The sequence below is a fragment of the Dasypus novemcinctus genome, chromosome 9, assembly GCF_030445035.2.
Source record: "Dasypus novemcinctus isolate mDasNov1 chromosome 9, mDasNov1.1.hap2, whole genome shotgun sequence".
NCBI classification, from domain to species: Eukaryota; Metazoa; Chordata; class Mammalia; order Cingulata; family Dasypodidae; genus Dasypus; species Dasypus novemcinctus.
In genome coordinates this window covers 109,150,345-109,167,406 of record NC_080681.1, presented here as the reverse complement: position 1 = coordinate 109,167,406, position 17,062 = coordinate 109,150,345, and the positions used below count along the sequence as shown (strand labels likewise).

At 43.9% G+C, this 17,062-nt stretch overlaps 1 protein-coding gene across 1 annotated transcript in view; it reads right to left on the bottom strand.

The window, feature by feature from the left end:
• PAFAH2 (platelet activating factor acetylhydrolase 2) overlaps positions 1–17,062 on the bottom strand; it is a 41,574-nt gene that overhangs the window by 3,098 nt on the left and 21,414 nt on the right. The window contains exons 9-10 of the mRNA XM_004450519.4: positions 13,855–14,025; positions 12,051–12,205 (exon numbers count right to left, since the gene is read on the bottom strand). Coding sequence (XP_004450576.1) covers positions 12,051–12,205; positions 13,855–14,025 — 326 coding nt within the window. The remainder of the gene's footprint in view (positions 1–12,050; positions 12,206–13,854; positions 14,026–17,062) is intronic.

The following is a 17,062-nucleotide window of genomic DNA, read 5'->3' as shown; positions in this document are numbered from 1 at the left end:
CGAATATCCTTATCAGAGGCACCAGGAATCTGTGTTTCTTTTTTGTTGCATCATCTTGTTTTGTCAGCTCTCCATGTGTGCGGCATTCTTGGGCAGGCTGCACTTTCTTTCGCGCTGGGTGGCTCTCCTTACGGGCACACTCCCTGCGCGTGGGGCTCCCCTACGTGGGGGACACCCCTGCGTGGCACGGCACTCTTTGCGTGCATCAGCACTGCGTGTGGACCAGCTCTACAAGGGTCAAGGAGGCCCGGGATTGGAACCGCGGCCCTCCCATGTGGTAGGTAGACACCCTATCCATTGGGCCAAGTCCGCTTCCCCATTGGCCCTATTTTATAGATGAGGAAACTGAGACTTGGAGGAGCTACATAACTTGCTCAAAGTCATTATAGGTGGTATGTGGTAGAAACAGAAAGGGTGGAAAACTGGAATGCCTAAAGTTTAGGGATGCTTCTTAGTAAGAAGCCCCTTGCGCCACAACACAGTGGATAAAATCCAGTGTCACCTCAGAGAACGGCAGAAGCAAGAGGGCAGTAACATCTTAGGTAAGCATAAGGCCGGGTATGGGGAAGCGGACTTGGCCCAATGGATAGGGCATCTGCCTACCACATGGGAGGTCCGTGGTTCCAACCCTGGGCCACGCAGGGGTGTCCCCCGCGTAGGGGAGCCCCACACGCAAGGAGTGTGCCCGTAAGGAGAGCCGCCCAGTGCGAAAGAAAGAGCAGCCTGCCCAAGAATGGTGCTGCCCACACGGAGAGCTGACACAACAAGATGATGCAACAACAAGAAACACAGATTCCCGGTGCTACTGATAAGGATAGAAGTGGGTCACAGAAGAACACACAGTGAATGGACATAGACAGCAGACAACTGGGGGGGGAGGGGACAGAAATAAATAAAAAATAAATCTTAAAAAAAAAAAAGGCTCTGGGTATGACTAAAGAGAGGGCCCTGGGATCATGATAGATGGGTCTAACTACATGGCAAGAACAGTCAGAAAGGGTCCAAAGCCTGAGCAGGCAAATGGTGCTCTTGTTCAAAATAAACAAAACATGGGAAGGAGACAGGGACCATTCTCCATTCACCTTTGGATGCCCAGTGCCCTGCAAGGGCCTGGTATGGAACAAGTCCTCAACCAATAACTGCTGCATATTCACTAATTCAATAAACATTGAGTATATTCACTATGTACTATACACTATTCTAAGGGCTAAAACCACATCTGAACAATACAGACAGACACTCATTCTCACTGAGCTCAAATTTAGTAGGCAGAGACAAATAAAAACATAATAAGTTATGTAGTATGTAAAAAGGTATTAAATGCTATTGAAAAAAAAAAGCCAGATAAGGAAGGTAGTAGTGGTGGCTGGGGGGTGAGGAGTAGGGAAGGAAGAGAAGAGGCAATATTTTTAAAAGGGTGGTCATAGTGAGCTCACTAAGAAGGTGAAACTTGAGCAAAGACTTGAAGGGGATGGGAGTGAGCCACAAGTTATCTACGAGAAGTGTTCCTGGTAGTGGCAATAGCAGTGCAGAGGCCCTGAAGTGAGTGTGGCTGAAGTGCTGGAGGCTAATGTGGCAAGAGCAATAGTAGGCCAGGGGAAAAGACTTGAATAGACATTTCTCTAAAAAGGATATAAAATGGCCAAAAGCACATGAAAAAATGCTCAACATCACTAGCTATTAGGAAATGCAAATCAAAAACACAATGAGGGAAGTGGACTTGGCCCAATGGATAGGGCGTCCGCCCACCACATGGGAGGTCCACGGGTCAAACCCCGGGCCTCCTTGACCCGTGTGGAGCTGGCCCAAGTGCAGTGCTGATGCGTGCAAGGAGTGCCCTGCCACACAGGGGTGTCTCCGCGTAGGGGAGCCCCATGCGCAAGGAGTGCGCCCCATAAGGAGAGCCGCCCAGCGAAAGAAAGTGCAGCCTGCCCAGGAATGGCGCCGCACACACAGAGAACTGACACAACAAGATGACACAACAAAAAGAAACACAGATTCCCATGCCACTGACAACAAGAGAAGCGGACAAAGAAGAATATGCAGCAAATAGACACAGAGAACAGACAACTGGGGTAGGGGGAGGGAGGGGAGAGAAATAAATAAACAAATCTTAAAAAAAAAAAACATACAATGAAATACACCCAGTAGAGTGGCTACATTAAAATAACAGAAAATTACAAGTGTTGGAAAGGATGTGGAGAAATAGGAACACTCATTCATTGCTGGTAGGAATGTAAAATGATACAGCTGCTGTGGAAGAGTTTGACAGTTCTTCAAAAAGTTAAGTAGAGAACTACCATATGTCCCAGCAGTCCCACTTCTGGATAGATACCCAAAAGAACTAAAAGCAGGGGGTCCAACAAATATTTGCACAAAGATGTTTATAGCAGCATTATTCACAATTGCCAAAAGATGGAAGCAATCCAAGTGTCCATTGACCAATGAATGGATAAATAAAATGTCATATATATACACAATGGAATATTATTCAGCCATAGAAAGAAATGAAATTCTAATACATGTGACAACATGGATGAACCTTGAAGACAACATGTTGAATAATATAAGCCAGACACAAAGGAACAAATACTGTATGATCTCACTGATATGAAATCATTAGAATAAGAACACTCAAGAGTCAGAATCTGAAATATAGGTTACCTGGGGGTGAGTTGGGGGTAGGAAATGGGAAGTTAATGCTTGAGTTATGCAGGGATTTCTACTTGGGTTGACTGTAAAATTTTGGTAATGGATGGTGGTGTGGTGGCATAACATTGTGACTGTAGTGAACAGAACTGAATTATATATGTGAAAGTGGTTAAAAGGGGAAATTTTAGGTTATATATGTGTTACTAGAAAAAATCTTTAAAAAAAGTAAACTAGAGGAAGAGCAGCAGGCAAGAAGGTCAGGAGGTACTGAAGGGTTCCATAATGTAGGGTCCAGCAGGACAATGAACTTTGGCTTTGACTCTCAGAGAATTGGGCAGCCCCAAGAGGATTTCAAAAGCATCACTCTGGCTGCTTTATTAAGACAAGACTGTGGAAGTGGGGCAGTAGGGAGACCAGTCAGGAGATAACTGCAGTAATTTGAGTGAAACATGATGATACTTGGACAGGATGGCAGCTGGGGGAGTGGTGAAAAGTGATTAGATTTCATATGTATTTGAAAGGTAGAGCCAATTGGATTTTCTGATGAACCAGATGGGATGTGTGAGAGAAGACAAGGACCAGGGTTTTGTCCTGAGTGAACTAGAAGGATGGAATTACTGTTAGTTGAGAAGGGAAAGAGTGCAAGTAAAATAGGTTTTGGTTTGCAATGCCCATTATATAGTAGTGGGTTATATAAATCTGAAGATTTATCTGAAGATGTAAATTTGGGAGTTGTCAGCATAAAGATAGCATTTAAGCCATGGGACTAGATGCCAATAGGGAATCCAGAGAGAGAAGAGGTCCAAGGACTGAGCCCTGACAGCAGCAAAGTAGACTGAGAAGGAGCAGACACTGAGAAAGGAGAAAATCCAGTGTGGTATCTTGGAAGCCACGTGTATTAGTCAGCCAAAAAGGTGCTGATGAAAACTACAAGAAATTGGTTGGTTTTTATAAAGGGTATTTATTTGGGGTAGGAGCTTACAGATACCAAACCAGGCCATAAGCATAAGTTACTTCCCTCATCAAAGTCTATTTGGAGCAAGATGGCTGCCGACATCTGCGAGGGTTCAGGCTTCCTGGGTTCCTCTCTTCCAGGGTCTTGGCTCTCTCTGGGTTCAGGATTCCTCTCTTCCCAGGGCTTGGTTCTGTTTCCTCTTACTGTTTACTTCCTGGGGCTCCAGATAAGGCTTCAGCATCAAACTTCATCAGAACTCCAATATCAAAAACCCTCAACTCTGCCCTGTGCCATGCCTTTTTTTTTTTAAAAGATTTATTTTTTATTTTTTCTCTCCCCTTCCCCACCATCCCCCTCAGTTGTCTGCTCTCTGTGTCCATTCGCTGTGTGTTCTTCTGTGACCACTTCTGTCCTTATTAGCGGCACTGGGAATCTGTGTTTCTTTTTGTTGCATCATCTTGTGCCAGCTCTCTGCGTGTGCAGTGCCACTCTTGCACAGGCTGTACTTTCTTTTGCGCCAGGCAGCTCTCCTTACGGGGTACACTCCTTGAGCGTGGGGCTCCCCTACACAGGGGACACCCTGTGTGGCCCGGCACTCCTTGCGCACATCACCACTACACGTGGGCCAGCTCCACACAGGTCAAGGAGGCCCGGGGTTTGAACCACGGACCTCCCATGTGGTAGGCGGACGCCCTATCCACTGGGCCAAGTCCGCTTCCCCTGCCATGCCTTTTATCTGTGAGTCCCCACCCCTTGGTAGATGGGGACTCAACACCTTAATGACATGGCCCAGTCAAAGCCCTAATCATAATTTAATCATGCCCAGGTACAGACCAGATTACAAACATAATCCAATATCTATTTTTGGAATTCATAATTATATCAAACTGCTAAACCATGTAAAGTAAAAAAGCTGCTGAGGGTTCCAGTATGATAAGGAATGAGAATTGACTACTGGATTTAGCATTGTGGAGGTCAATAATGACAAAAGCAGTTTTGATAGAGTACTGGGATGCGAAAGCCTGATATGAGTGAGTTTAAGAGAGAATGGGAAGACAGGGATTCAACAAAGTGAGGATAACTCTTTTTTCAGAGATTTTATATAAAATTTATTGAAATATGTCATTCATACATGAACATACATAAACAAACAAGTGTATAGTAAAAGTTGTGAATTTACAAAACCAACAAGCATAACATCATACAGAGCTCCCATACATCACCCCACCATTAATACCTGGCATTGTTGTGAAACATTTCTAACCAATTATGAAAGAGCATCATCTAAGTATTACCATTAACTATGGCCCATATCTTATATTTGGTGTATTTTTCTCCCAACACACCGTATTATTTTTCTGTTGTTGATAAACCATACATTTTATCTAAAGTGTACAATAAATGGCATTTGGTATAATCATTGCAATATTCATTGATCAGATAGATATTCTTTTGAGGAGTTTTGCTGTTATAGGGAACATGGAAACAGGATGGTAACTGGAGGGAAAAGTAGGGGGAGAGAGTTTTGTTGTTGTTGTTAAGAGAGTAGTTTTTATTCATTAATAAATTAAAAGTCCATCTCTAAATGTTTCTTTAGATGGGAAACGGACTTGGCCCAGTGGTTAGGGCGTCCGTCTACCACATGGGAGGTCTGTGGTTCAAACCCTGGGCCTCCTTGACCCGTGTGGAGCTGGCCCAAGCGCAGTGCTGATGTGCACAAGGAGTGCCCTGCCACGCAGGGGTGTCCCCCACGTAGGGGAGCCCACGCGCAAGGAGTGTACCCCGTAAGGAGAGCCGCCCAGCGTGAAAGAAAGGGCAGCCTGCCCAGGAATGGCGCTGCCCACACTTCCCGTACTGCTGATGACAACAGAAGCGGACAAAGAAACAAGATGCAGCAAATAGACACAGAGAACCGACTACCGGGGGAGGGGAGAATTAAATAAAATAAATAAATCTTAAAAAAAAAAACAACAAAAAAACAATAAATGTTTCTTTAGAGAGTTTTTTTTTTTAAGATAAGAAAATTTTAGCATGTTTGTATTCCTTTGGAAATGAACCAATGGGAAAATTGATGATGTAAAAGAAGGAAAAAATTGATGGTGCAAGCATCTCAAGTAGACAAAAGAAAACAGAATCTAGTGTGCAACAGAGGGGATGCCTTAGTTTGGTAACTAAGTAGGAAACTCTAGTATTATTGGAGGGAATGTATTATACTAGAATGTGGGTAGATATGGTGGTAGGGATTTGAGAAGGTACTGGTGACTTCCATTTTCTCCATTGAAATAGGAAGCAAAGTTAGTCAGTTGAGAGATGGGTAGGGAAGGAGGTGTTAGAAGTTTGAGGAGAGAAGAGAAGGTATGAACAGTCTTCTGGAGAGTGGGAGAGAAGAGGAGTGGTTGGAGATAGGACCATGTGTAGTTAATGGGAAGGAAGTACCAATCTTCATAAGAGAAGATAATATTCCTTAGCCAGTATTAGTGGAACGTGTGCTCCAAGAGGTAGTTTTTGGGTGTGGTGAGAGATTGGGCTGAGCTACCTACAATCTGTTTTAGTTTCCCATGTGACAAAGCACTCTGTGGCCAATAACTAAGCTTTTCTGTCTTTGTAAACCTAATCAAACCAACCTGAGAGCCTCTGCCTTTTTTCAGACTCTGTCGCATCACTTATCCCCTGGATTACTACAAGAGCCTCCTACCTAGGCACTCTGCCTTTCTCTATATCACCCATTCTCCATAACACAGCCAGACTGCAAACACAAAGCCTTTGGAATAAAATTCAAATTTATTTCGGCAAACCATGGGCTTCTATGTCTGGCTTACACCTACTTCTCTAGCTTTATCTTCCAGCAATTCACTATCCTGAGCTGTATAATTCACCATCTCACTCACAGCTCTGTGTGCTCTGTCTGGAAGATCCTTGCCCTTTCCCTGCCTATTGAATCTAACTCATCCATTAAGATTAAAGGCAAGTGGCGGCGGACTTGGCCCAGTGGTTAGGGCGTCCATCTACCACATGGGAGGTCCACGGTTCAAACCACGGGCCTCCTTGACCCGTGTGGAACTGGCCCATGTGCAGTGCTGATGTGTGCAACGAGTGCCCTGCCATGCAGGGGTGTCCCCCACATAGGGGAGCCCCACGTGCAAGGAATGCGCCCCCTAAGGAGCTGCCCAGCACGAAAGAAAGTGGAACCTGCCCAGGAATGGCGCCGCACACACAGAGAGGAGACACAACAAGATGATGCAACAAAAAGAAACACAGATTCCCATGCCGCTGACAACAACAGAAGTGGACAAGGGAAGAAGACGCAGCAAATGGACACAGAGAACAGACAACCAGGGTGCAGGGGAAGGGGAGAGAAATAAATAAATAAATAAATAAATAAATAAATAAATAAATAAATAAATAAATAAAAAGATTAAAGGCGAGTATCACTTGGTCTAGGAAGCCTCTTCTCCTGACTATGTTTCTCCTCCCATAGGAGTTAGGTGCCTGTCCTCTGGTGTCTCCCTACGACTAAGTTTGTATCTCTAGCACAGAACTTATTGTTCTGTATTGTCATCATAGTCACTGGTGGTATAGTGCAATGATTAGGCACATGGGCTTTGCAATCAGATAAGCTAGGTTGTATACTGGCTTAGCCACTTGTAGCAGTTTGATATTATTGATGAATAAAAAGAAATACTGGATTATGTTTGTAAACTGATCTTTTCCTCTGGGCATATTAGATTATATTGGATTCATAAGTTTCCTTGATTAAGTAATCATGTAAACCTCTTGTGCCAGTAGGGTGTTGAGTCCCCATCCTTTGGCGGGTGGAGACTCACAGATAAAAGGTATGGCAAAGGACAGAGTTAGGGGCTTTAATTTTTTACTCTTTAAAAAATTTTTTAAAGATTTATTTTATTTATTTCTCTCCCCTTCCCCCCCCCCTGTTGTCAGCTTTCTGTGTCCACTTGCTGTGTGTTCTTCTGGGTCCGCTTGCATTCTTGTCACATGGCACCAGGAAACTGAGTTGCTTTTTTTGTTGTTGCATCATCTTGCTGCATCAGCTCTCCATGTGTGCAGTGCCACTTCTGGATAGTCTGCGCTTTTTTCGTGTGGGGCAGCTCTCCTTGTGGGGCACGCTCCTTGCACATGGGGCACCCCTATGCGAGGGACACCCCTGTATGGTACGACACTCCTTGTATTCAGGCAGCACTGCGCGTGGGCCAGCTCACCACACAGGTCAGGAGGCCCTGGGTATCAAACCCTGGGCCCTCCATATGGTAGGCGGATGCTCCATCAGTTCAGTCACAACTGCTTCCCAAGTTAACGGCTTTTAATGTTGGAGTTTTGATGTTGGAGTATGATGCTGAAGCTGGAGCCCCAGGGAAAGAGACACAGAGTCGTTCACCTGATAGTCTACAGCTGACCTTGTGAAGAAAGGCAAAGCCTAGAGAGCCTCATAGACTACAGCTGACCTTGTGGAGAAAACAGAGGAGCTGAGCCAAGAGGAACCCATGAAGCCTGAACCTTCACAGTCGTCGGCAGCCATCTTACTCCAACACATGAAAATAGACTTTGGTGAGGGAAGTAACTTATGCTTTATGGCCTGGTATATGTAAGCTCCTACCCCAAATAAATACCCTTTATAAAAATCAACCAATTTCTGGTATTTTGCATCAGCACCCCTTTGGCTGACTAATATACCACTTAACCAGGTAAGCTTGGACAAATTACTTTAATTTTCTAAGCTTCAGTATCCTCATCTGTAAAATGGAGCTAAAAAATAAAAGTACCATCAAAAAGGGCTGTCTTTAAGATTACACATGGCAATGCACATAAAGTAAGTTAGCAGAGGACCTGGCATTAAGTAAGGCCACAACAGTCCTCTTATAGTCTAAGTCTCTACTACCTTTCATCTTCTCTTCTGCTGATTTGCAACAATAAGTATCTTAGCTCAGCAGGCACTGCTAGAAAATGGAGCCCAATCATGCAATGGTGGACTCTCCTATCATCTTTAACACTTAGCTCTTACCTAATGGCATGGGGCTTAAGAGGAAACAGGTAAAGTAGGCTGAGAACTATGAAGTTAGTCCCCACCAAAGTCTTGAGGCATAGATCCATTCCAGTCTGTGGCAGTTTAAAATTATTTTATGAATCCCAAAATAAGGAAGATTATGTTTGTAAACTAATCTATTCCTCTGGGTGTATTACCCTTTGATTGCATTAAATTCAGCTGAGGGGCCTTTGATTAGATTACTTGATAAGATTGCTTTAGGACTTTCGATCAGATCCCTTGCTAGATCTGATATAAACAGACTCGCAGGGACAGACACAGGAAAAGAAAGCTGGCATATTTGATTTTGCATTTGCAATGTAAGAGAGAATCATTTAAGCGCAATGCCCCAAGAAGCACGGAGCAGCTCAAGAGGAGATGGTAAGGCCAGAGAGGAAGGCTGAAACCTCAGCAGAGATTAGAAACCATTTTGCTTCACCATGTGGCAACTCGCTGGGATCAACAGTGGCTGACTTTGGTGAGAAAGCATTTCTGATGGTGCCTTGGTTTGGACTTTTCATGGCCTTGGAACTGTATGCTTTTACCCCAAATAAATACCCTTTTTAAAAGCCAACACATTTCTGGTACTTTGCATCAGTAGCCCTTTGGCAAATAAAAACACCCTCCTTCAACCGGTATTCTAAGGTCTCTATTAACCCTAAAGTCTCCAGACCCAGCCTAGAAGAGTGGCTCGTGATGAGTAAGAAGAAATGAACAGGCATAAATGTAAAAGTGCACATTTAGGTACAAAAAGTCAAAACATTCATAACAGGACAGATATGTTTGAAAAGCAAGTTCAATGCAAATCAGTTTTGTTATGCAGTTACTGGAAATGCTAATGCACTCAAGCCATCCAACTAGAAGTCTAGTGACCAAAGCACTGAGGCAACAGTCTCACCGTCTCAGGTGCTGATCAGAACACATCTAGAATGTCATGTTCAGGTCAGGGCGCCATGCTTTAAAAGGCACACCAACAAAGGTGTTCACTGGAAGGGGATAATAAATGGCAAGAGTACTGCCTGGGGAACAGGTGGAGGTACCATGAGGTTTAGCTTATTGAACAAAAAACTCAGAGAGAACACCCTAAGTGACTTCAAATATCTAAAAAGAGCTGTCATGTACAAATTTTCTGATGGCTCTCTGGGTAGCTCTTGAGGGAATAACAGTGTAAGTGGGGAGAAACTACAAAGTATTAGATCTTGGCCTTAGGTTAGAGTTAGATCAAACCTTAGAAATCCAGGAAAGCCCTGGCTCTCTTCTAAAGAAAACTGCCCTATGCACAGATGCTGCGGTGGAATCAGCCTCATGAAGGTACTGGTATCCTATTCCACAACGATAGGATCAGAAAGGGACATCTGATCAAGAGAACTCTGGGCCTAGCTGGACAGTGACCTACTAACTGTCTTAGCAGGTAAAGATGAGTGGGTATAGTCAGATTGTCTCTTGAGAATATGGCCTAAGAAATTCAAGGGAATTAAGCAGTGAGCTGTGGAAACTGAAGATGAAAGGATGCCACAAGGTGGAGAACATAAGACATGAGTTTTTCAAGCCAAACAAAGCTATAAAGAAGCAAAAACAGTGAATAAGTAAACACTATCTTACGTAGGCAGAAAGAGATAGAGAAAGGAAGGAAGGGAAAGATGGGAAGGGAGGGAAGGGAGAGAAGGGAGGAAAGAAGGGATGGAGGGAGGAGGGAAAAAAGGAAGGAAAGATGGAAGGAAGGAAGGAAGAAAGAAGGAAGCGGTTGTGGCTCAACTGATAGAGTGTCTGCCTACCATAAAGGAGGTCTAGGGTTCAGTACCCAGGGCCTCCTGGCCCATGTGGTAAACTGGCCTGTGTGCAGTGCTGCCGCATGCAAGGAGTGCCGTGCCACGCAGGGGTATTCCCTGTGTAGGGGAACCCATGGATAAGGAGTGCACCCTGCAAGGAGAGCTGCCCTGTGTGAAAAAAGTGCAGCCTGCCCAGGAGTGGCCACACACACACAGAGAGTTGATACAGCAAGATGACGCAATAAAAAAAGCAACACTGTATCCTGGTGCCGCATGACAAGAATGAAAGTGGACACAGAAGAACACACAGTGAATGGACATAGAGAGCAGACAACAAGGGGGAAGGGGAGAGAAATAAGTAAGAATAAATCTTAAAAAAAAAAAAGAAAGGAAGGAAGGAAGAGAGAGAAAGAAAGAGAGAAAGAGAGAGGGAGGGAGGGAGGAAGGAACTCTGTAGTTTGGAGTAAAAGGAGATTAAAGATCAAGAGAGAGAGGTCAGTTCTGCAAGCTTCCTTGATTCCTAACTTTTCACTTCCCACCTAGTCCAAGTTTTCTCTTATAAGCAAACTCTCCTTTTCTTGAGGTAAATTATCAGTATATTAGTGAATCTCTAATCCATGTCTCCAAAAAAGCTTAACTAGAATATCATCTCTTAAACCATTGAAGCTTCCAGTGGTGGTAAGTGTTGACTTGTACAGCTGTGCTCTCTCCACACTTCTTGATCAGGCAGCACAGAAGAAATAAGAGGATAGTAACTCCGGGTTGGAAGTTGAACCAAATGATCTCTAAAGGCCTTGCAGTTCAGTTGGGCTGTGATTTATGACATTAGTCATAATCCTTCCAAGCTTTGTTTTTTTAAAACACGCAGGGAAGTGGATGTGGCTCAACTGATAGAGCGTTTGTCTACCATATGGAAGGTCCAGGGTTTGGTACCCAGTGCCTCCTGGCCCGTGTGGTGAGCTGGCCCACACGCAGGGCTACCATGCACAAAGAATGCCATGCCACACAGGGGTAACCCCTGCATAGGGATGCCCCACGTGCAAGGAGCATGCCCCACAAGGAGAGCCACCCTGCACGAAGAAAGCGCAGCCCGGCCAGGAGTGGCGCCGCACACATGGAGAGCTGACGCAGCAAGATGACACAACAAAAAGAGACACAGATTCCCGGTGCTGCCTAACAAGAATGCAAGTGGGCACAGAAGAACACACAGCACATGGATACAGAGAGCAGACAATGGGTGTGTGGGGGAGGGGAGAGAAATAAATAAAAAAATTAATCTTTTTAAAAAAACAACACACAAATTTAGCCCATTTATCTTATAATTTCCATCACAATGCAGATAAGGTAAGAGATAAGCTTGGATTAGAACAGACATAGTGGAGTGGAGAGAAGTGGACATTGCATTCACAGTGACAAAATCAAGGCTTAGAGAGGTTAAATGGCTAGCCTAAGGCCATCCAGCTCCGAAGAGGCAAAGTCAGGATCTCCTAACTTTCAGTTACATGTTTTCTACATAATTTTAGGTAACCTCACTCAGGTTTTCTTTTGCATAAAACCCCTGATCCCAGACACTGTGCTGCAGGGGATTCTAAGGTACCTCACAGCTTGCCCCCATAAGCTTGAGTTCTCTCCTTACCAAGGTGCTTCTGCAGGAAGGCCAGCATGGCCCGTACCACAATCACCTGGCCTTCATAGGGGTCCAAACTCCCACGGGTTTGAGTGGAGAAGAATTTACCAATCAAACTGCCAGTCACAAATGCAAAGTCAGTTTGACTCCGATGAACAGAACCACTAGAGGAAAAGAAAGACAAATAACTGGTAGGAGTTCAGGGTCTAGGGCACACAAATATTTGTTAAGCACCTACTATGTACAAGGTGCTTTTAAATGCATTATTTCATTTAATTTTCATGACAACCTTATCAGGGAAGTATTTCTCCCTTTGACAGAGAAGAAGCTAAAGCTCAGAGAAGAGAGATATCTGCCCAAAGTCACACAGCTAGTAAGGGGTGGAGCTAGGATTTAGACTCAGCAGTGTCTGACTTCAAAACTGGCTCATCCCCTGTACCACAATACAAGAGGCTGAGTTAACTGGAGTGGGGATAAAGGCAAGGAGGTGAGGTCTGCAGCACCTGCCATTCCTATATTGTTAGAATCTATTACACCATAGATTTTACCTGGTGACTTCTGAACATTCACAAAACATATTACCTCCTTCTTTTTCAGAGCTGCACAATAAAGTAAACATGGAAAAGGTACTGCTTGTCTTTATTTAAATAATCAGAAAAGTGAGGGCAAGTGTATGTAAAGGGGAGTTTCTAGATTAGAATTTAGGTCCTTTGATACAAAATACATTGACTATGTAGGTGAAATCCTGACTAGGTTCATTTTGGACTGAAATTACTTATAACTAAATTTATAGTCAATTTAATGAGGGAGGGAAAATCTACTAGAGAACTCCCCACTTGCATATGCCTCCCCAACTGTTCTCTCCTCCCTTCCCTCTAGAGGTCACACTTATCCTGAATCTGACTGACTTGAGGAAACTCTCAAGCAGTCCTCTGACTGCCATAAAAACAAAATGGAAAGTACTTGGTGGTTGCCCCAAGGAAGAGGACCTGGCCAAGATAAGCAAGGGAAGATGTCACTGACTACCGAGCAGATGCCTAGCATTCAAGGGCTTTGGATTTGGCCTTGCAGTGACTCCGAAGGTCCAGGGCACGCAGTCACTTGCTGTTCTGCTGAAATAGAAACTGGGATCCCTGAAGTATGTGTGTTGTGAAATTCAGATGCAGGGCAGGAACAAGTCAGCCTGTCAGTGAGATTTCAGTCCTGCATCTGTAGTTCAATGCTATTTCCTATATACTGTAAATTTCTTAAAGTGACTAAAAAAATCCTTTTCTGTGAAAAATGGCTCCAAAGAAAGCCAACTGATAGTACTGGTGATAGAAGTGAGGAGAACATGATTTCCTTAGCCAGAATATAGATGTTTTATGGAATAAAACATGCTAAAATGATAACTGTGAATTTAGGTATTCACAAAGGTCTCTAAAACTCTATCTTGTGAATATCAAGTCTACTATATAAACACTCTTCAAAGGACCCAATAAAATTCCCAAATCATGCCAAAAAATCTCTGGATCCCTTCCAGACCCATGCTCCTTCTCTAACACATAATCCCACTATACCCGTTCTCTAGAAAGCAGCAGGTACATCCTCTCACAAAGTCATATAAACTACTAAAGAAATTACTGTAGGTGGAGCTAAGTGGAAAAGGGAACAGATATGAAATTTTAAAGTAATCAAGATTTGAAATTCAGGAAAAATTCAGGTATTCTATTAACAGATAGAAAATTCTGGATAATCCAAAGGAAATTAAGGGAGCCACAGCTGAGTGGAAAATGGAGAGGATACTGAGAGTATGACCTTGGGGTTTACTCACAGGACGGTTATAATCCTGGATTGTTCATGCTGGGCACATATCTTCTTCATCAAATTGACACTCTCCACTGTCTGGAATTTTTCAGTATTGATGAAGAACACGGGACCTCGGGCATTGGGATAAAAGGTACGTTCCAGTGGAAACATCCAAGCATCCAGAGCCACAGCACACCTGCAACATGACCAGACCATTAGGGCTGCCAGGCACAAATGCAGACAAGAAGAGTTAGGGTGAGGGGAGAGATGGTGGAGTTCTTCCCTTCAGTGGGTGAAGGCTCTGAAAGCCAGGAATGGGGTAGTAGAGACCATACCCTTTAGTCAGGATCTTGGATTGGGATCACCGTTACCTGTCACCGAGGATCCTTCTAGATTTTAAACTCCCTGGGAGCAGGGTTCAGGTCTTCCCCTTCTCCTTTTCCTAGATCTATGCTCAGATGACTGAATTGAGTTACACAGAATGGCACTTCATCCATTTAATCACTTATTCATTCAACAATCACTGAGTACCTACTATGTGTTAACCCTGTGCTGTGGCTATGGAGATGAATGACACAGTCCTTTTTTTTTTTTTTTTTTAAGATTTATTTATTTTACTTCATTTTTTAATTTATTCCCCCCCTCCCTTGTTGTCTGTGTTCGCTGTCTGCTCTCAGCTCTCCCCAGCGGCACAGGCCATTAGCTCTCTGCAGTGGTGCAGGCCAAAGCCTTCAACAGGAGTTCCTGAGAAATGAACCTGGGGCCTCCCAATCACCTGAGCCACCTCCATCTCCCTGACACAGTTCTTGCTGTCTAGAGTTCCAGTCTCTGTGCACCTGAAATATGAACTAGGCCTAGAGCTGCAGGGTGCCTAAGAGTTACCTTCTGAGAGCCTCCATGTTGCTCAAATGTGGCCACTCTCTAAGTTAAACTCAGCATGTAAATGTATTACCTTCCCCCCAGTGTGGGACAAGATTCCCAGGGATGAGCCTCCCTGGCACCAAGGGATCACTACCAAGCACCAGCTGATGATGTAACTAGAAAAAGACCTCGTATTAAAGGGTCAATTCAAACCAGCAGAATATCTCAGCCTACATGTAATATCAGGGATTAAAAACTGCTTTTTCACCTTGAATAAAAGGGGGAAATGGAAAGGACAAATAAGTTTACATGGCTATGAGACTCCAAAAAAGTCAGGGGGTCATTAAGGGGGTCGTGCTTATGCATGCCTCAGCAGGGTCCCAGAGACAGCCAAAGTAGATACAAGCCCAGGTACTGGTTCTCCTGAGGGCTACAGAGACCCACAGGTTCTATGGTCATGACAGATGGCTCTGGAGTTCAGTGCCATGTCAGTTGGCCCTACTTTGGAGTTTGTGTTTCTGAGTGTGATGGAGTTGGATTCAGATGTGACCTTTCTACACATGCCTCTTCTGTTACTTTTACCGGACCTGTGGTTGGTGCTGGGGTTGGTGTATACTCAGGAGACCTGAATCTCTGGACTGTCCATATGACAGCCAGGCCCTGAACCTCAGCAGACTTGCAACTCCAACCCTCTAGTTTATTGGACTTACCCTGGCCAGCTAACAGGGAGGTGAAGAAGGTCAACCACCACACCAGGGAGCCAAGAATGCAACTGCAAGCAGGAGAATTGCATCCATCATCCATGTGGAATCTAAGCCCCCTCTCGATATAGAGGTGGAGTGGACATAAACATCCCAAGGTCCACAGGATGGAGGAATAGAGTATGGATTAGAGCGCACTTACTGATATTCTATTATGAAACGATTGTGATTAGTAATGGAAGAAATTGTAGCATTGATGTGGAGAAAGTGGCCATGGTAGCTGCTGAGGGCAGGGAGAGGAAAGAAGAGATATGATGTGGGGGCATTTTCAGGACTTGGAGTTGTCCTGGGTGGTACTACAGGGACAGATGCTGGACATTGTATGTCTTGCCATGGCCCACTGGGTAGACTGGGGGAGAGTGTAAACTACAAAGTAAACCACTATTCATGTGGTACAGCAGTGCTCCAGAATGGATTCACCAAATGTAATGAATGTCCCACAATGATGAAAGAGGTTGTTAATGTAGGAGGAGTGGTGTGAGGTGGGTGAGGGGTATATTGGGACCTCATATTTTCTTAATGTAACATTAAAGAAAAAATAAAGAATAAAATAATTGGAAAAAGAAAAAAAGGAGTTCCCAGTCTAGCAGGGGAAACAGAACAGAAATATAGTAAAACAATGTAGCTAAGGTCCCTTTTTGTACAAGGTGCTATGTGAGCCCAGAGGGTGCTTGGCAGGGTAGGTCAGAGAAAGCCTCCTTGGTGACACAACTCAAAGACCTACCCAACTTGTTATACAGAAATCTCTATTACCAAAGGCAAAACTAAAACCCTTAAGATTCAGCATAATAAGAAAAAAAAATGAACAACAACAACAAAAGATTCAGTACCCCTGTCCCTGAAATGCTCCTCTAATCTTCTCCATCTCAATAAGGGACACCATCATCCACCCAAATGCTGGACATGCAAATGAAAAATCATTTTTACTCTCTTTTCCTTCACCTCATACTCTAAAACATATCCTAATGCTATTCACTTCTCTCCATCACTACCTCCATCTTCATGGAAATCCATCATCTCCCATCTGGACTCTGAAATAGCTTCCTTCTAAGGAAACTTTTTGTTTTCATTCTTGTCCTCCAACAACCCATTCTTCACACAGTAGCCAGAAGGATCTTTTTAAATGTAAATAAGATGCATTTTTCTCTGCTTAAAATCCTTCAATGGTTTACCATCGTACTTAGAATAAAATCTAACTTTGTACTCTGACTGAAAGGCCCTGTGATCTAGCCTGTGCTGATCTCTGTGATCATATCTTAATTCAATTTTCCCTCACTCACAATGCTTCTCCCACACTAACACAGCATACTCTACCTCTGGACCTTTGCATTAGCTGTTCTCTCTGGCTGGAATGATCCTTCCCTAGACCTCTGAATGGCTGGCTTCTTTGCCTTTTAGGTCTTGGCTTATGTCACTTTCTCAGAGAAGCCTCCAGCTACTCTAGTACTATCACTGTTTTATTTTCTTCATTGCACCTAATGAAGTGCTGGGAATTTTATTATTTGTGAACTTGTTTATTCATCTCTATCTTCCAATAATAATACAATTCCATGAAATCAGGTATCATATTTTCTTATTCACCATTGACTCTCCAGTCCCAAAACTGCCTAA